We start from the raw sequence: 21,872 nt of genomic DNA on the forward strand, positions 1-21,872 counted from the left end.
TTATTTTCAGTTCATAATAGTTTTTGTAATTTTTTTTGAATGTAGTCTGCCCCACTCATTCCAACTGTAACTCCTCTACAAAGTAGGTACTGTGCAAAGGACGGTCATCTTAATACTTCCTCCAGCAGTTCTCAAGTCCATCAGTCTCAAGACTCTTTTTACTTTACTTTTTTTTTTAACAAAAAAAATTATTCCTTCACATTTTTGAGTTCCCAGTTCTTTCCCTCACTTCAATCCTCCCACCCCCACCAGTAGAAGACAAGCAATGTGATATAAATTATACATCTGAAATAATACAGAATATGTTTCCATATTAGCCATGTTGCCAAAAAATGAAAAAAATTATACTTCAATCTACACTCTGAGTTCTTCATTTCCTTAACTGGATATGGATAACATTTTTCATTATGAATCCTTCAGAATTGTCTTGGATTGCTGTTCATGTATGTAATACTCTTCTTGTGCCTGCTCACTTCTCTTTGCATCAGCTCATAAGCTTTGCAGCATTTTCTGAAATCATCCCTTTTGCTGTTTCTTATAGCAGAGTAGTATTACATCATAATCCTATACCATAATTTGTTCAGCCATTCCCTAATTGATGGGTATCCCCTCTCTTTTCTAACACAAAAAGAGTTGCTATAAATATTTTCGTAAATATAAATCCTTTCTCTTTTTCTTTAATCTCTTTGGGATATAGATCTAATGGTGGTATTGCTATAACAAAGGGAATGCAGTTTGATAGCCCTTCAGACATAGCTCCAAATTGTTCTCCAGAATGGTTGGACCAATTCAGAACTCTACCAACAGTGCATTAGAGTCATTATTTTTCCACATCCCCTCCAGAATTTATCATTTTCCTTTTTTATCATGTTAACTTATTTGATCCTTTAAAATTTTTTTGTTTGTGTGGATTCTTTATCGATATTTATCGTATTAGAAATTAAAACAAAATTTAAAATATGAATTCCTTTAAAAATAAAAATAATCATATGCTAATATAAACAACATAATTTTAATGAAAATAACTACTTTCCAAACAAAAACAATTTAATGAGAAAAGGAGAATTGTTTTATATATTTTGGTAAATCTTTTTAATGTCTAACTTAATAGGAAACTGATGAAATTCCCATCCATTTCAGCAGTCTGTTAGGATATGTCATTTCAGTTGAAGTATATAAAGAAAATCCAACTTCACACAGATATGCAATTAAGAAGAGGGAATGCTTAGTAGGCAAATAACATCTCAGTATTATTATGAAAATAGATTTGACATGTTGTACCCCCTGAAAGGTTCTCTAGTTACCCATGGCTTCCAACTACCTCTCTTTGCAAACAGCTGACCTATATACACTTAAGACTCTGATTTTCAATCTTGCCACTGGGAGTTGCTCTCTATTAAGAGGCAACAGGGTAAAGTAATTAAAAAAGCAAAACCTTATAGCACAAGCAAAAAAAGGAAAGTATTCTAAAAAGAAAAAAGTATGCTTTATCAATAGGTGTTCATGAACATTTGTCAGTGATATGAATTTTAACTGGGAGTATTTATGCTGAAACTGTAAGCTTTTGCTTTTAATCCAATAATAGTAATGAATTAAACACTAGCCATAAATAAGTTTGGTATATTATTACAGTTCTAAGATTAACTTGACATTAGAGTAATGGGATAAATACCAGATTTCAGAAATTCAATATGAAATGTACATTTCCTACTTTTATTTACCATGCCAAGTTAAACAAAATACCCTTGAGTACACCATTTTGCCTAAGTAGACAAAATATCAGTTATTAGTAATTAGTTATAAAAGTCTAATTATAGAATGGAATTGCCAGACAGACTGGATATTGATTCCTTTATCAGCCTCAATTATCAAAATATACCCTCTCTTTGATTTCCTTTTCTATTTCTGATGATCTAGGAATTTGGGACTAAATTACTTTTTTTGCTTCCTCATTGCTTAGAGGCTTTTAAGATTAAAACTATGTCCTATGGGTTGTAAAGTCTTATATGTTCTGTCATACTAGAATGATGAGCTATAGGCCAAATAATGGATCACATGCTTCTTGTCAGGGTTCTAACCCAAGTTTTGTTTTGCTTTTTTAACCTATCACCAGAATGTAATGAATTTTTTTTAGCTCCACAATTCAAGAAAATGATATGAAGTTTGTAATCTGTATTGTTGGATGGAGTCCCCATTTGAGAAATCATTGATATTACATTGTAGAATGTGATTAATGAAAAATTTGACTCATGATTCCTGAAAAATTATTTTTTAAATGATATTTATAAAAAATTTTAATACAGCTAAGCAGTTATTATTATAGCAAATTCTTGAAGTGCTGAAGTATATAATCTTCCAATATCAATTTGTATTCCAAATGACCATCAAACTTAAAAAAGAACCCTAAACCAAAGTCTAATACACCTTTTAAAGTTTTACACACACACACACACACACACACACACACACACACACACACACACATATAACATACACATTCATGCATACATATTAACTAGAGTGACACTTGATTGATCTTGGTTTGCACAAATTTCTTTGTCTCATGTCATCAATATTCCCAGCTCTGTTTTATCCATCAGCAAGAACTCCCCAGTTCATACTTCTCCAATTTTGACATTTAAAAAAATTGATATTTCAACATAATATACACTTACCAATGAATATTCCAAAACAAAAAAAAAGCAACTAATTTTACAAAACAGCCAGTTTGTCCATTTTAAACAGATAATGAAGACACTGATATAAGATCAATAGTACAGACGTAGATCCCAATATTTTTTCCTCTCCATGTTGATTTTATTTGTATTTTCATTTGACCCTACTCTTCTTTGCTCTATATTGCTCTGTATGCTCTATATAAAAACATATCATTTTTATACAAGTTTTCCCCATGTTTCCCTTAATTTTTCATTGGAAATATTAAGTGCTTATTTTGTTTCCATATTTTTGTTACTCAGAATGTTTGTGCGTATTTGTGTATGTGTATGAAACTGATATAGAACAAAGAAAAACTACTTGCCTTTTCTCCTCACTAGTCATAATGGATGAGACTATATGAGTGTCAGTTGTAATTCTTGTCTTTTTAGGTGTAGAGAATTGTAATCCATTTAGTTCTTTATAAGTCCCAGTAAGGAGTTCTAAAGAGAGAAATGAGTGATCAATTTCTAGCATTGTAATTTTATATTTTTCAAATGACTATTTATCAATGTGAGATTAGGCAACTTAATTTCTATACCATATCTCCCTTTCTGTAGTTGTTTTAAGTAAAGTTTTGGAAATGTAGCCTACATTAACTTTGAGAAAAGATTGTGGTTCAAAAAGGTTATGAACTCATGATTCCAGAAAGTTTATTTAGATTTTACATGTGAAATGTAAAACTTTAATAGTTTCTAACATTTAGCTATTATTAGAGAAAGTTTTTATGTTGTTGTTTTTTAATCCTCATCATTTATCTAATTGATGGTCAGAAGTTTTTCATTATAATTAATTTTAATAGATATTTTAGGCTTCCTGTTGGATAAACGGATCCAATTTGGGGCATTTATTGAACAGTAATAACATACTAGGCATTAGATATTATTAGAGTTAAATTTATTCCACAAGCTTTTAAGAGTATATAAGACTAAAACTTTGTAGGAAAAGTAATGACAGCTGAAAGGAGAACTGTATGTTTCTAATAGTGTCAAAACTGCTATCCATCATTTTAAAAAAATATTTTCAGTTCCCCTTTTCCCACCAATTGAGAATGCAAGAAATACAATACCTATCTGAAATCATGCAAAACATATTTGCATATTAGCCATGTTGTCAGGAAAAAGAAGGTAAAAGATATAGATATATACACACATATACACATGCATACTATATGTATACATGCATATATATACATATACATGTATATATATATATGCGCTTCAAACGGCAGTTTTCTTTCTGGAGGTGGATAGCATTTTTCATCATGAGACTTTTAAAATTGTTGTACATTATCCTATTTATTAGAACAGATAAGTATTTCATAGTTCATCATCATTATTATTATTTACTATATATAGTATTCTGCTTTTGCTCTCTTCACTTTGCATCACTTTATAGAAGTCTTCACAGGATTTTCTGAAATCATCTCCTTAGAGTTTCTTATATCATAGTAGTATTCCAGCACCATCATATGCTGTAACTTGTTTAGCTATTTATCAATTAATGGATGTCCCCTCAATTTTCAATTCTTTGTCATTACAAAAAGAGCTGCTATAAATATTTTTGTACAAGCAAGACTTATCTCCTCCCCGCCTTTTTAATCTCTTTGGGATACTGACCTAGTAGTAATATTATTAAATCAAAGCGTATGTGTGCATGGTTTTATCAATTTTTTTGTCATAATTGAAATGTATTCTCCAGAATGGTTGGACCACTTCCTAGCCCCAACAACAATCCATTAGGGTACCTATTTTTCCACTTACCCTCTAGTATTTGTCATTTTCCTTTTCTATTATATTAGCCAATCTGATAAGTCTGAGTTAATGCTTCAGATTTGTATTTCTCTAATCAGCAATGATTAGAGCATTTTTAATTTGACTTTGATTACTTCTTCTGAAAACTGCCTATTTATATCCTTGGGCCATTTATTAATTGAGGAATGCTAGCCATCATTTTGAAAAACCTTTGTGAAAGAAGCAAATTTAAAAAGAAAAGATTGAGAAAGTTCCTGTAAATTTCAAGTTTTATGTTCATACACATAAAGAAAATTCCCTGTATATATGTGAGATGACATAAATATTTTCTTGGTATTTGGGTTCTTGATTTTTTAACCTGGAATTAAAATTCAAATAGGTGTTTTGAAATCTTTTTACGAAAAATTATTAGAATCATTTAAAGTCCTGCCTACATTACTTAAATGTGGTGGGAAGGTACATTGGAAAAGATATTAGATTTGGAGTCAAAGAACCAGAGCTTAAATCTTGAGTCTGTCATTTATTACCTTTGTGACCTTGGGCAAGACATTTAACCTTCCTGGACTTCAGTTTCCTCATTTGTGAAAATGAGGGCTTTGAACTACTATATCTCAAGATCCCTTTTATTTCTTTGAGGATTATCTACATGCTTTTATTTCTTTTACTTCCTACCTTGACTGCCTTTTAAAATAAGGTAAATAAAACAGCCCTGATGCTTGAAGTGAGGTAGACAAAAAGAAAAAAAGTAGGCCAGTATAATAACTGTGTACATTTAGGATGTCAAGTTCTGTTATTATCCTAAATTTTGGAAAGGTACCCATATTTTGCTCTGAGGCTAGAATCAGGAAGAAATGAGTTCAAATTTGGCCCCAAACACTTACTAGCTATGTGATCCTGAACAAGTCACTTAATCTCTATTTGCTTAATCCACCACAGAAGGTATTGGCAAACCCCTCAAATATTTTTTTTCAAGCAAACCTCAGGGACAATATTGGCATGATTTGGTCCATGGGGTCATGAAGAGTAGGATTGGAACTGTCTGATTAACAACAGCCTTTATTTTTATCAAACTGTTCAATCTTCATTTCTGCCAGATGATTAGGATCATATAGCTGAATGCAGTTGGAAAAATGACCAATAATAATAATAATAACAACAATCAGCTTGAATTTATTAGATATTTCAGATTTACAAAGCATTTCACAAACATTACCTTATTTAAGTCTTATGCCTCATGGAAGGTATATTTTTATCCCAAATTAAAAATGAAGAAACTGAAGCATCTAGGGGTTTAGTGATTTGCCCAAGCTTACACATCTACTGTCTAAGGCAGGATTTGAACTCAAGTCTTCCTTACTCCAAGTACAATGCTCTATCCACTTTGCTGCCCTGTTGCCTGAGAAGGGTGTGTGTGAAGGAAGGAAGGGAACAAGTATTTATTAAGCACCTACTTTGTACCAGGATGGGCAGCTGGGTGGAGTCAGGAAGACTCTTCTTCCTGAGTTTAAGTCTGGCCTCAAATACTTAGTACTTTGTGACTCTAGAGAAGTCATTTAACTCTGCTTCAATTCCGCTTTTATAAAATGATCTGGAGAAGGAAATGGTAAACCACTTCAGTATCTTTGCCAAGAAAACCCCAAATGAGGTCATGAAGAGTTGGATACAATTGAAAAATGAATGGACAGAAATTTGCCAAGAATTGTTGTGATTTACAAATATTGTTTCACTTGATTTTCACTATAACCCTGTGCTATTATTATCCCCATTTTACAGTTGAGGATACTGAGAGAAGCAGAGGTTAAGAGACTTGATCAGTCATGTACCTAACAAGTGTCAGAGACCTTGATTTAAAATTCAGGTCTTTTGACTCAGGAACCAGCATTCTCTCTACTGCCTGACTTTTAGTTCATTATGAACTAAATTAGTTGAATAATTATCAGTCCTGATCAGTACTGATTGTTGAGGGAGGTCCTGCAACATGTTGAAATCCATTTCCACTTGTGCTTTCCATAAGGATAACTATGGTAGGACATAGGCTGGAGAGAGATTTTTAATGTTCTCTAGTCCAACCCTCTTATTTTTCAGATGGCAAAACTGAGTCAAAGAGAGGTTAATGACTTGCCTAAAGTCATATAGGTAAGAATATGAGTTTATAGAGCTGGAATTCAAACTCAGGTCTCCTCACTTCAGATTTGGCATTTTTTTCAAAGCTTACAGTAATCTGTTGGGTATTATTAAGATATCCTTTAGACTTTTTTTAGAAGGAAAATAACATAGAAACCATATATTTTTTGATGAAGGTAAATTGTTCAGCCACAGAAAATTAACATCATACATGCATAACGATACCCTGTTTAACATTACTTGACAATAACATCATTAATATATCCACCGTGTAACCTTAGGCAAGTCACTTAATCCCAATTGCCTCACCCTTACTACCACTCTTCTGCCTTGGAATCAAAGCTTCATATGGATTCTTTTTTTTTTTTTTTTATTTTAAACCCTTAACTTCTGTGTATTGACTTATAGGTGGAAGAGTGGTAAGGGTAGGCAATGGGGGTCAAGTGACTTGCCCAGGGTCACACAGGCCTAGAGACAGGAGGTCCTAGGTTCAAATCTGGCCTCCCGTCTCTAGGCCTGGCTCTCAATCTACTGAGCTACCCAGCTGCCCCCTTTCATATGGATTCTAAGACAGAAAATAATGTTTTGTATATGTGCGTGTGTATAATATATATATATATATACATATATATATAATATACATACATACACACATATATATGTGTGTCGATGTATAAACATCCAAATCCTACTATAACATAGCAAAGCCCCACTATAAGATCATATGGTCACCTGCCTAAGAGAAGAAAGAGAATTGAAGACGAACTCTTAATAGTGTGCCTTCCTTTAAAAATCAGTTGGTCTTCTGTTCTGTTTATAACACTTTTCTCTAAGCATTCAGTGACACTGGGAAGGTTGTGTCTATTGTAAGATTCTGATTTCAGCCTCATAGAAAGAGAAAACTACATCTGTATCCTGAGCTGCCTTTTCTTTTCCCCTGGTGATTTCATCGATTCCTATGGGTTTAATTATCTTAACATGAGAGAGAAAGAGAGAGAGAGAGAGAGAGAGAGAGAGAGAGAGAGAGAGAGAGAGAGAGAGAGAGAGTGAGTGAGTTAGAGTTTTAACTTTCATATTTGATGGGGTGAACTCATGCTGGTAATGTTCACTAGATCATCCAAACTGTAGCCCAAACTCACCAAGTCTAGTGCAATGCTTAGTCAATACTTGCTAGCTTTTTAAAGTGTCTGTTATATCTCAGACACTGTACTGGATACTAGAGAGGTAAAAGACAAAAAGAGATTATATTTCTGTCGGGGGGAGACATATATATGCATATATATATGTGATAATTTTGGTGGGGGAAGGGAATAGAAGTTAGAAGGTTCAGGAAACAATTCATATGGAACATAGATTTGTGGCTTTTTTGTGTCTTGTACTTCATTGACAGTCTAGTGAAGCTTATGAACTTCCCTATCAGAAATTTTTAAATGCATAAATGAAAATATATAGAATTATAAAGGAAACCAAGAAGAAGGCAGTTGAACCAAATATTTTTTTTAGTCCTAACTTTATATCTTAGTAACAACTCTAAGACAGAAGGGGAAGGGCTAGGCAAACAGAGTTAAGTTTAAGAATTGCTCAGGATCATACAGCTAGGAAGTATCTGATCTCACATTTGAACCCAGGTCCTCCTAACTTTAGCATAGCATTCTATCTGATGTGCTATATGTCACTCCCCCAATTGAGCTAAATCTTAAAATAAACTAGACATTCTAAGTAGACATGAGAAGAGAATACTTTTTGGCATGAGAGGAGAAGAGAACAAGGGCATAAGGCAGGCACCAAACACAGAAAAGTAATTTTTTTCATTTTAATAACGAATTTCCACATAAGTTTTCTGAATTTATATGATCCAAATTATCTCTCTTTTTTTTCCCTCCCCCATCCCAGAGCGGGCAAACAATTCAATCTGGGTTATACAGGTATTATCATGCAAAATATATTTCCATATTATTCATTTTCATAAGTGAATAATCTTATAGAATCAAAATCCCAGAACATATACCCAAATAAACAAGTAATAAATCATATGTTTTCATCTGCATTTCTATCCCAACAGTTCTTTTTCTGGAGATAGCATTCTTTTTCAGGAGTTCTTCAGAATTCTTTTGGATCATTGTACTGCTGTTAGTAGCTAAGTATATCATATTTGACTATTCCACAGTTTTGTTGTTACTGTGCACAATGTTTTCCTGGTTCTGCTTATTTCACTCTGCTTCAGTTCTTGAAGGTCTTTCCAGCTCTTTCTGAAATCATTCTCATCATTCCTTAGAGCACAATAGTATTCCATCACCACAATTTATTGAGCCATTCCCCAATCGAGGGACATCTCTTCAGTTTCCAATTCTTTGCCACCACAATTCATATCCCTTGGCCATTTTTCAATTGGAGAATGGCTTCATTTCTTGTTAATTTGCCTTACTTCCTTATATGTTTGAGAAATTAGACCTTTGTCAGAGAATTTTGTTATAAAATTTATTTCCCAGTTTGTTGCTTCCCTCCTAATTTTGGTTGCATTGGTTTTGTTTGTACAAAACTTTTAAAATTTAATATGATAAAATTATTCATTTTATAATTTGATAATATTCTCTATTTCTTGCTTGGTATTAAATTCTTCTATTTGGGGTTTTTTGGGCAAAGATCCTGGAGTGGTTTGCCATTTTATTCTTCAGCTCATTTCACAGATGAGGAAAATGAGTCCAGCAAGGTTAAGTAACTTTCCCTGGGTCACATAGGTAGGGAAGTGTCTGAGCCTGAATCTGAACTAAGGAAGATGAATCTTCCTTGACTCTAGGCAGGCACTCTCATCTACTTTGCCACCTGGCATTTAAGATCTTCCCTAGTTTGGTGCTTGCTTTTTTTCCTTATTATGCCCCTTTATATACATTTTGTATTCCAGCCAAATTAGACTACTAGCTGTTACCTAAATTTGACATTCCATCTCCTACTTTCTCATAAAAACTATTCTCCATGTCTAGAATGCACCTTATCTCAGCCATTCAAAGTGCTACTCTTTCTTCAAGACAATTCAAATGTTACCTTTCCCTAATGAAACCTTCCCTGATCAATGTTAATACCTTCTTCAGATTACCTAGGGTTTATTTTACATGCCTGGTGAAGGAGGCATAGTGTCTAAGGGTTATGCATATTCTGTTCCCCAAACAATGAATAAGATTCTGGAGAGTAACTATTTCATTTCTGAAAGAAAGAAAGCAGTGATCTTTTTAATTAATTTCTTATTACATTTTGTAATCCAGGGAATGTCATCTCAAAAGATTTCAATTTTATTGAGATTCCACTTTACTTTTTGACCAGTGTTATTTTGATACTGAGAAGTAATATCATAGAAAATTGGCTTCAGAGTTAGGAAGACTTGGCTGCAAGTTGACACTGGCAGATAATTTTCAATTACCTTTATTCTTTCAAAGACTTAAGCAATTCTTTTTAACTGTATATCATCAAGAAATTGCTAATCTGATTGATAGAGGTAGCTTCCTCTCTGGGGAGTTCTATTAAACACTGAAATCACAGGCCTGAACAAAAGAAAGATATTAGTACCAGCAAATAAAAGTAATAATTAAAAAATAAGTAAGACATTATTAAAACTGTCTTCTACTTAAACAGTACTTCAGAGATCCAAAATTCATGCAAATCCTAACTCCTTTTAACCTCCATTCACATTTTGGAACTGGTGTTTCTTTTTAAAGGACACTTGCTTGTTTTTCCTTTAATACACAAATTCTCTCATTTTGAATATGGTGTTGCATATGATAAATGCTTTTATAAGCATTGAATGAATGTGCTAATTAACAAATGAATGAAAATTACTGGGGAAAGGTGGAGAGAGCATCTTTTAGAAAAGAGAGCAGGGAGGCCCTCTGAGATGCTTAAATCTAGATGTTAGAGAGAATCTTCTTTGCTTTATACCTTCCTAGGAATATAAACATTGAGAGGTCACAGAAATTCTGGAGCCATGAGTAGTTTAAAAAAAAATGGAACCTATAGCCAGATAAAGGTATTATTTTGTGAATTAAAAAGGCTAATATTATTTAGGCTATTATTATTTTGTGGTAAAACCTTTTTTTTTAACTTTAAAAGAAAATCCCATGATTATGCTGCTTTTATGGGGAGTTTTGGACATTTTATATTATTTAGAATTTTTAGTGGGAGAGACTTTTTTAAGGAAGGCATTTAAATCACAGAATTTGACTTTTTAAAATTAATGTAAGAATGAGGTCACCAAATGTAAATTATAGTCTTTTGTGTTTTTTTTATTTTTAATTACTAGTCTGTTGAGTGCTTCTTAAAAAGTTTCTAGTAAAAGTAAAAGATAAGATGGCTGCTAATTTGATGGATAACGTAGATCAGGAAGTCATGTATTTTCCTAGAAAAATGAGTTCTTTTACTTCATAACATTTTGCTGAAACATGTTTTAAAAATAATTGTAGTTTTTAAAAGTATATCAACATAAAAACATTCATCTGTGCACTATATATATCTAAAGAAGACTATTTGAATATTTGCTTTAGGATTAATGTGAGTGAAAAGGTGTAACTTATTTGCAAGTAATTTGGATTAGCACTGACACTATTTTTCAAAATATAAATGAATTCTCTGAAGTGGATTATGTCATATGATTTTTTAACAGATGAGAAGACCAAACTAAAAGAAATTATACAGTCACTATTGTAAAAAGTGGATTTGGGAAATGTATAAAACTACATTTCCCGTGATCCAACATGGTCCAACTGATTTCCGTCTCCGACGTCTTGACGCAGGGGAGAGCTTAAATCTCCTGGGTTAGGAGGGAGTGGGCTCTCTTTGGCGAGTAGGCGCTTGGCTAGGAGACAGTATGGAGGCGGCAGTTTTGAATGCTTACAAGCGCGTGGTCTAATGATTTTATCTATCAACATGGCTTTAATTAAAATACTAATTTATATATTTATGGCAGCCTTTATCATTTTTAATATTAACAATTTGGCGACCCAGATGGGACTCGAACCCACAATCCCCAGCTGGAAAGTGTCTGAGCCCGGGTTTGAACCTAGGACCTTTCGTCTCTAGGCCTGGCTCTCAATCCACTGAGCTAGCCCAGCAGATTTACCTCACGGGGATATCTGTTAAGTTTTTTAAAATTCGATAATGTAAAAATATATGTATATTTAACTCTTTTAGGAGTAATTTCACGGGGAATTGTATGAATCTTAGAAGAAAATGTATGTTTTGTAATCTATAATGTAAGGTTTAAATTCTTTTGAGAATAATTTCAGGATAAGGATCTTGCCATCTCCCCAGAATCCAGACTACGAACTTGTTTTGGTGAAGACACCATGAAGATGTCTGAAAAGCCTTCACTGTACCATGAAGACCAAACTTTGAACTTTGGGGTGCAGTTGATTGAACTATGGGGAGTTGAAATTGAGTTGTATGTATTGTTTTAATTGTACACTGTTATGCCAGTGGGGGACAGCCCCCAAATTGTTTTTTTGTCAATGCGTCTAATTTTAACCATTTGTTCATCTATTTCTTTATCCCCAAATTCCTGAAAAATTTAGAAGTTGTCTATTTTTACAGGTCCAGCGAAGAAAAAAGGACTAACCTTTTTTTTTGCCGGACCTCACGGGGAATTGTAAAAAGTGGATTTGGGAAATGTATAAAACTACATTTCCCGTGATCCAACATGGTCCAACTGATTTCCGTCTCCGACGTCTTGACGCAGGGGAGAGCTTAAATCTCCTGGGTTAGGAGGGAGTGGGCTCTCTTTGGCGAGTAGGCGCTTGGCTAGGAGACAGTATGGAGGCGGCAGTTTTGAATGCTTACAAGCGCGTGGTCTAATGATTTTATCTATCAACATGGCTTTAATTAAAATACTAATTTATATATTTATGGCAGCCTTTATCATTTTTAATATTAACACTATCCTGCGATCCATATTCCACTACTCTTTTCATTATGTTTTTGGTGAAAAGAAATTGTACTCTTCCCTATTAAAAAAACAAGTAAACAAGTAAAATAAAAGAAACTAGTGAATTCTGAAAGAAGTTTAAACATGTCAGTGAAACAAAATGAAAAGAACAGCAGATCAAGAATCATAGAATTAGGGTTCAAATCTTAACATCATTTTCATTGTGTGTAAAAATGCCCTCACTGCTTTGCTATGAGGATACTTTACCATACAGATACCCTCACTTAGTCGTTTCATATTATCTACTTCTCCATCCCACTTTAACAACATGGATGGTCATCCCCTTGATCAGATGCACTATTGTTGCCACATTCATGAATTCTGAAATTCCCTGATCTCGTCACAACCATTTATTATTCCACTTCTCTCTCTGCCTGGTAACCCTAAGCCCTATTCTTTGTCTACAACATGACTTCCGTCCCTTGACCCCTCAGTTCTTTCCCAGACCATCACACTTATTCTAGCTATACTCCCTTCTTTATCCATCTTAACCCAAAGGTAAACCAGTTCAACTCTATCCCATCCTGTTTTCCTGACTTCCTCACACCCTTAACTTTTGTTGGGTCTTTCCCTGCCAAGCCTCAATTTTGGATCATTCCTACTACCCACTACCTTCTATTTCTGCCTACATCCTGCTGAACAAATCTGGAGAAAATCACAAAGCCATGCTGACTGGGGCCACTATAGATTTGTTATATAATCTCACTTGGACCCTCACTGCTACAAGACAATCTTTTTATACCTCCCAAATTAAGTCACTATCCCACCCTTCAACGTGGCTCTTTCAAACCCTTTCATTCTTCTTCAAACTTTGCCTTATATTCAAGGAAGAAGAAACCAATTGTGACTGCCCAGAGGAGAAGGCCAAGGAAACTTATAAAAGACTTAGCCTACAATGTAGAAGAAGAGAAAGGAGGAGGAAGAGGGAGAGAACAGATTTTATATTTCTAAATCACAGATCTGACCATGCCACTCCTCTGGTAACGAAGTCTCAGTGGTTTTCTGTGACTAGTAGGATGAAGCCTTTATTAGTCCAATTCAGTGATTCCCAAAGTGGGCACTACCGCCCCCTGGTGGGTGCTGCAGCAATCAAGAGGGATGGTGATGGCCACAGGTGCATTTATCTTTCCTATTAGTTGCTATTAAAATTTTTAAAAAATTAATTTCTAGGGGGCTAAGTAATATTTTTTCTGGAAAGGGGGCGGTAGGCCAAAAAAGTTTGGGAACCACTGGTCTAATTCCTCCCTGTTCTTTCACACTGATTACTATGTATCGTTCTTTCTTACAAAATCTATATTCCAGTCTGTTCTGTAGACTACCTCTCTTATACTGGATATGCCTTTTATCAATCTCCTTTCTTGCCAACATGTTGGACCAAGAAAATGAAGAGATGTACATACATACTTCTTGTTTATTCCTGCCACTTCTAGACCCTCCTTCTGCTGTTATAACCTTAAGAGTTCACTCTTTCCAGATATATCAGTTGATAACTATTCTCACTCCTCTCCAGATTGAACTTTGTCTCCAATGTCCCAGAAACCTTTTGATCCTGGAAGTTTACTCCAGCCTTGGAATTCACACATTGGAAGTGTATTCTACCCCTTCAGCTTTTCCCTCTAATTATAGGATTCCTTTAAGAACTCTTTTGAAAACATACACCTGGGCCAACCAGTCTCATTCTTCTTTAGGCTGAATTCTTAGTGTCAGCAAAAGATGTTATTTCATTACTTTCTTGAGAAAATAAGAAGCCATCCATCATAAGTTCCTTCTCTCTATCCAATATGTTTAATTTCCTTGACAATATTGTTGATTGATTTCATTCATGTCTTACTACTCATGACTCTTATTTGCAGTTTTCTTGGCAAGGATACTAGAGTGGTTTACCATGTCCTTTTCTAACTCATTTTACAGATGAGGAAATAGGCAAGCAGGGTTAAGTGACTTACCCAGGATCATACAGCTAGTACGTGTTTGAGGCCAGATGTGTAACTGGGATGTCTTTTCTACGGGCCTGGCTCTCTATCCACCAAGGCACACAGCTTCCCCTAAAGCATTTTTCATCATGAGTTCCTTGGAATTATCTTGGAACCTTGCATTGCTGATAATACTTTAATTCTTCACAGTTGATCATATAAAATTTCTGTTACTGTTTAGAGTTTTCTTCTGATTCTCCTCACTTCACTTTGCATCAGTTTATACAAGTCCTTCCAGATTTTTCTGAACTCATTCTGTTCATTATTTCTTATGGCACAATAGTACTCCATTACAACTATATACCACAGCTTATTCAGCCATTCTTCAAGGGATGGACACACCTTCCTTCTAGTTCTTTGCCTCTACAAAAAGAGCTGCTATAAATATTTTTGTACTACATAGGTCCATTTCTTCTATCTTTGAATTATTTAGGATACAGACCTTGTAATGATATTATTAGGTCAATGAGTATGCACAATCTTCTGACCCTTTCGGGCATGGTTCCAGATTGCTCTCCAGAACAGTTTTATCTGTTCACAATTTCACCAACAATGTATTAGTGTCTCAATTTTCCCACATCCCCTCTAACCAACATTTATCATTTTATAACTTCTTTAGTACTTTTGATACTGTTGGTCACACTCCCATCTTCCTGGCTAATTTCTCCTAGTGTTTTTGTGACACAGATATTTTTGTTTCTTCTTCTACCTTTCTGACTACTCTTAGTCTCCTTTACTGGACCAATTAATCAATCAGTTAGCATTTATTAAGCACCTAATCCATACTAGACACTGTACTCATAATACAAAAAGAGCAAAAGACAATCTCTGCTCTCTAGGAGCTTAAAATCTAAATGAGGAGACAATATACAAACAAATAATAGACAAAGCAAGCTATATATACAGGATGAATAGGAAATTATTAACAGAAGGAAGGCACTGGAATTAAGAGGGATTGAGAAGTCTTCCTGTAGGAGGTAGTATTTTATTTGGGAATAAAAGGAAGACAAGCTGATGAGTAGCCGGAACAGATGGGGAAGGAAATTCCAGGCAGGAGAGAGACAGACAAAGAAAATGTCCAGATAGAGTGTCTTGTTTGTGTCACTGATTTGAAGAATATATAGTAGGAAGTAAGATGTAACAAGGCTAGAAAGGCAGGAGGCAGCTAGGTTAGAAAGGGCTCTGAATGCCAAAAAGAGCATTCTGTATTTGTTTCTTGAAGCAATAACCACTGGAGTTTATGAAGGGAAGGGAGAAAGGAAAGAGGTTGACATGACCAGACCTGCACTTTAGGAAAATAACTTTTTTGGCTAACTAGAGGATGGATTGAAATAGTGAGAGACTGAAGCAGAGAGACCCAGCTGTGTGCTGTCGCAATAATCAAGATGTGAGGAGATGAAGGACTATACTAGTGATGGTAGTATCAGAGGAGAAAAAGTGGTATATTTTGAGGGATCCTGCAAAAGTGAAATGATGGGCTTTAGCAAAAGCTCGAATATGGGGGGTGCTCACTCCCCAGTTATGTATGTTTCACAAAACTATTCTGGGTCTTCAGTTTCTATGTCCTTTCTCAGTAATCACTTTCACCTCCCTTTGGTTCAGTTTTCATCTTTAAGTATATGGCTTTGTGTTCCAACCCCTCCCCCCTTTCAACAATTATTTATTGGCCTTTTCCCACTGGATGCTCTATAAGTATCTCAGATTTCCCATATCCTCAAAAGAATTTATCATTCCCTCTCTCTTCCCACCACAGCCACCCTGTCTCTAGATTTCTCTATTTTCCCTCAAGTAGCAGACTTCATTTGATCATTTCATTTACTCACCCAAGAACCTTAAATAGTTTTCTGTTACCCCTAGGATGAAGAGCAAACTCCTTAGATTGACCTTCCATAATCTGGCTCCTGTCAACTTTTCCAGATTATTGTATATAACTTCACTTCCTGTACTCTACATTTCAGTCATCTGGGTACTCCTCTCACCTCCTTGCCTTTGAATATGCTGGCTTCTTTGCGTCCTCTTAGAGCCCTGGGCTTCCTGGGAGACTGTACCTTATTCCACTCTTGGAAAGAACCTTTTCTGATCCTGCTAACAATCAGAATCTAGTTGTTAGTGTTCAACTTCTTTCTCTAGTTAATGGTTTATATTTATCTATTTCTATCTCTCATCTCCCCAGGAGAATGTAATTTTGAGGATAAGGACTTTTGCATTTTGGCTTTCTAGCTCTAGAACTTAGCATAGTACCATGAATATCAGAAGCTCTTAATAAATACTTTTTGGATTGGGATGGATCACTAGAGGTCTTCAAGTGGAGACTAGATATCATCATCATTAAGTTATCTGACCACTGGTCCCTTGAAGCTCTGAGCTTCTATGATTCTGTAAATATTTCAAAGCCAAATAATTTTTAAAGCCATATTCAAGGCTGTTCTAAACCAGGATATACCTAAGATAATATAAATCCAAAGACCTCTGAAGAAATTAGAGGTCCCTTCCTGTGTCTTCATACAATGTCAGAGTCACTGGTTGAAAAGTAACTTGTCAAAGCCACCATTTCTCTGATGTTTCTGAGGCTAATCAACCACTTTGATTTTTATACACTAAACCAATTGGGGCTTGAGGTGAATTTTTTTTTTTGAGGGAGGGAAGAAAGTTTTTTGTTGTTGTTGTTTGTTTGTTTTAGTTTTGGTCTGGACCTACAATTACTCTTAGAGTGAAAACTTATTCCACCAATGGTGATGCACAACTTCTCTGTTACTCAGAGGGTTGCTTTGACTTTTGATTTACACAGTTATCACACAGCTAGCACGTGTCTGAGGCAAGACATAAACCCTGGTCCTCTTGACCTCAGAAAACCCATTTTCCACTAATCAAATTGACCAAATTGACAGGATTTTAAATTTTTGTTCATTTTGTCTTGATTTTTGTTTTGCCATTGAGTAGCTAAAGGCTTACTTTTCAAAGTAGGGTGGAAATGTACAGAGTCTGATTTTCAAAATCTGCACATTAAGGCAGATTCAGTATGAGATGGGCTACATCTGTATAACCCTGGGGGGGGGTGGGGAACTTACTAATTTCTTGACAAGAACCAGTCAGAAAAAATAAGTGATTTATTGGTTTTTCACTTTAAAACTAATTCTTGTACTTTTAATGATATTAATCATTAATATTATTAATATATTTAGTTAATTGAACCAGGATGTCTTACTCCCAGGTTCTCTGATAGGATGTTTCTTGTCTAGGCAAAGAAAAAAAAAAGAGCTCAGAACCTGGGCCTCTTAAGTAAATTCAGAGGAAGTGGGAAATAATTTAAATATAGATGTACATATATGTATCTATGTATACATATATGTGTAAATAACCTGAAAATCCAAGTAGCTACTTTTAATTTCTCCTATTTCATACTATTATAATTTGGCTTAGTTGGATATGAAGTTTTTTTCTCTATAAACTTCCAGATAATAGGTTTATATGTTTAATGTTCCTATCAAAATATTAACCATTTTTATTAAAATTTAAGACATATCCATTACCTTGATTTTAACCTTTTTTTAAATGACTCAGAGACATCATTATGAACATCAGTTATACTGCTGCCTTAATACAGTGATGTCCTTAAAAACTTCTGAGGTGTATATGGCTGTTTGTTCCTACACCAAATGGCTCTAGACTGTTCTGCTTTTATATTTCTTCCGTCTTTTTGTTCTTCTGTCCATTCTCATTGCTGTAAGCCATCATTTCTGTTGTTCTGTTTGTGTGTATCCTCCTGCTTTTAATTGTTTTAAGTAAATTTTCCTAATGAGAGCTTTAAGATGACTTCACCTTTCCCATAAAATAAAATGCATGGGCTTTGTGATAACATTTGCTTCTCAGAGCCTTTTTTCCCCTTCCTGTGTTGTGGCTGTATACTGAATGATTAAGGTTATTGGAAGACTGACCTTTAGATAAGTTAAGCATCCATCTTCCTTTGTAAAACACAATGCAAGCTTATGTTGCCATGAAAATAAAAATAGTAGAATGTTCTTGGACAAGATTAACTGCTGACTGATTCTGTGGTGGTTTCTAATCTAAAAATGATTTTTAAATCTTGGATGTTTCTTGCAATACTAAACAATTAAAAAAAATACAGTTTCCTGTCCAGTAACTTTGAAAGTTTTATACTTTGAAAAAAAGAGATATGTCTAACCATCAAACATAATTTTCCATTATTTTGCACTTTCTTTAGTTATTCTTTTTCCCCAAAAATGTCTTTTGTTTTTTGAAAATGCAAAGCTCTTATATTTTAGGCTTGGGGAAGAAATGACTTGAAAGCACGTTTTGATATGCATTCAGCAACCATATTCTCCCAGTGTCTTTTAGAGGTCATAAAGCCTTTTTGTGCTTGAAGGAGGAAAGGAATAAGAAGAAAAATTTAGTAGAGGCCATGTGAGAGGTCTTTTAATTTTCCAGCAAGTTTTTTTAAACACACTTACTGATGTTACTTTTCTGATTTGGCTTTTCTTAGATAAATAAATTTATTTACAGCACCAAGATTGGATATTAAGTATAAGTGATCTAATAATTTTTCAGTAATTATGGAAATAAGCAGTACTATCCAATAGAGTCTTAGTTCTACTATCTGACTCACTTATTTTACTATCTCAGAAGATTGCTGTTTCTTGGATATTTGGATAATTTATCATTTAGAAACCATCTGTGGTCGACTAAAAGATTTTTTAGATGAAGTAGCATTGGAATATATTAGCTATTAATAGAAAAACTTAAAGAATTTCATCATTAAAATTTATAGTGAACATCCCTAGTTAAAAATTAAGTATAGAAAAAAATTTTATAGTTCAGATAAATATAAAGATTCTCATAGGATATAAACTTTTGTTTGTTTTGTTTTAAAGTCAACAAACTGTAGTATTCAGTTTAAAAAAAAATCTCTGTTCTAAAAGGAATTAATAATGTGTCATAGAACTCTACCTTCATAATTTTATTTCCCCTTTTTTAAAAAAATCCTTACCTTCTGTCTTAGAATCAATACTGTGTATTGGTTCCAAGGCAGAAGACTGGTAACAGGTAGGCAATGGGGGTTAAGTGACTTGCCCAGGATCACACATCTAGGAAGTATCTGGGGTCAGATTTTATCTTAGGACCTCCCATATCTAGGCCTGGCTCTTAATCTACTGAGCCACCCTTTATTTTCCTTTTTCAATTCACATTTTTCTAGACCTATGTAAAAAGACTTATTGGTGGTCTTTTGACCAAGATATTTATCAGCACAGAATGCCGAAATAAATTATTTAGGTACCTGCCAGCATTTCTCAAGATGTCTTTGGATTATATGATAACCTTTTTTGTTTGTGGTAAATTAAATTTGTATTGAATAATTTGTTTTTAATATAAGATAGAGCTATCTCAGACCTTGTCCAGGGGAGTTTAGTTTTGAAGTTCCAAAAAGATCATAGGAGATATTTAATCTGTGAGACACCTCTGCAGCAAAAACTCAAAGACAAGTGTTATAGTTCATAGAGTGGAACAGATAAACTCATAGGACTCAGGTTAAAAGAGACAGATTCATGCAGTAACTGCTCCTTAGACACCCCAAAGGTGCCCAAAATAGTAGTGAAATACAGGGGACAGCCTCCATTTGCTTGACCTGTGGCAGAGCTCCAGCTGCTCATTCTTTCTGTCTCTCTGCATCTGGCTGAATACAATATTGCCATAAATAACCATAGACTTTCTTTCCTTAAGTTACTAGCATTGAAATACAATCTCTCTTTTTGTTTCTTTTCCCAGAACAAGCTTGCCTTCTCCAATGTTTTCCAGAAATGACTTCAGTATCTGGAGCATCCTTAGAAAATGCATTGGAATGGTAAATAAAAAAATGAATTACGTAATAGAGTATCAGGTAGAAATATATTTAATTGCATTATTTTTAAGTCATTCAAACATTTACACTAAGTCTTTGACTAGCATGGAAAAATACCAATATATGGAGATGGTGGCAGAAATGGGAAAATATTTGTTATCCTAGAACAGTTTTTAAGACATTGGTTATATTGCCATTATTTTAAAAATTAAAGTTTTTCAAGTAATAGAAATCTACTTTCTCTCCTTCCCATTTTTTCATTCTTGTGTGGGGAGAAAGGAAAAATCCCTTCTAACCAATATGAATAAGTCTCAATTTGGCCATATGCAAAATAGAAATGTCTCATTCTGAACCATAAGTCTATTATTGTGGGAGAACTGTGAGATAAAACCCCAGATTCAGGACAGGTTGCCCTTTGCAAGAATGCAAGACTCCAAAACTTAGCTTAAAATTAAAAAGAGAAATTTATTAATTTGTAAGCCATGTTGAAAGGCTGAGGAAACAGTGTGCAGGTAGAACACTGCCTCCCCAAGGAGATGAGGTTTGGGGTTTTTATACCCTTTGGACAACAGGGCCCATGTGACTAGAAATAGGATAATGGAGGCATATTACTGGGTCTCTGGAACCCGAGATGGGCCATGTGGTTATGTCAAAAGGGGGTAAACTATTCAGTTTAGAGGATAATCAGATATCTTGGATATAAAGTAGATATTTATCAGAAGCCAACTGGGAGATGCCTATTTGTGTTCATCAAGAATATGGGGAGAGGGGGGCAGCTGGGTAGCTCAGTGGATTGAGAGTCAGGCCTAGAGATGGGAGGTCCTAGGTTCAAATCTGACCTCAGACACTTCCCAGCTGTGTGACCCTGGGCAAAGTCACTTGACCCCCATTGCCTACCCTTACCACTCTTCTGCCTTGGAGCCAATACACAGTATTAACTCCAAGCCGGAAGCTAAGGGTTTAAAAAAAAAAAAGAATATGGGGAGAGGTCAGAGAGGATCTTCTTCTTAATCAAAGTCACCTTCCCTTAACATTGCAGGAATGCAAGGACAAATGAGTCTTTTATATACTCTCTGACTTGGCCCACAATCTGGGATGCTGGGGTGTCTAGGGGAAGCTTGTATCCCCCCTATCATTATGTTTCTCTCTGGAGCTATGTATTATAACCATCCTACATGGTTACTCATTTCATTGATATGAGCTCAGAAAACTTTCAAATTCTTTGTCTTTACCATATTGTCATTGTACAAGTTGTTCTTCTGGTTCTGCTTACTTCACTCTTCATCCATTTAAGCAAGCCATCCCAGGTTTCTCTGGAAACTATCCTCATTGTCATTTATTACAGCAAAATACATTATTGCCCTTATATATCTTCAGATTTGACTGAGCATACAGTCCCTATCTTCCATATTATAATACTTTTATATTCTCTTTATTCCTGCTCTTTCCCTTCAGCCCTCAACTTGAATCAATTCTGTCCAACA

At 34.7% G+C, this 21,872-nt stretch overlaps 1 protein-coding gene across 1 annotated transcript in view; it reads left to right on the forward strand.

Annotated features, from left to right (window-relative positions):
* The window catches only part of OSBPL1A (oxysterol binding protein like 1A), a 323,698-nt gene that overhangs the window by 253,446 nt on the left and 48,380 nt on the right, over window positions 1–21,872 (forward strand). Inside the window, exon 18 of the mRNA XM_044666526.1 lies at window positions 20,316–20,391. Within this exon, the coding sequence (XP_044522461.1) occupies window positions 20,316–20,391 (76 nt within the window). The remainder of the gene's footprint in view (window positions 1–20,315; window positions 20,392–21,872) is intronic.

Source organism: Gracilinanus agilis, chromosome 1, assembly GCF_016433145.1.
Source record: "Gracilinanus agilis isolate LMUSP501 chromosome 1, AgileGrace, whole genome shotgun sequence".
NCBI lineage: Eukaryota > Metazoa > Chordata > Mammalia > Didelphimorphia > Didelphidae > Gracilinanus > Gracilinanus agilis.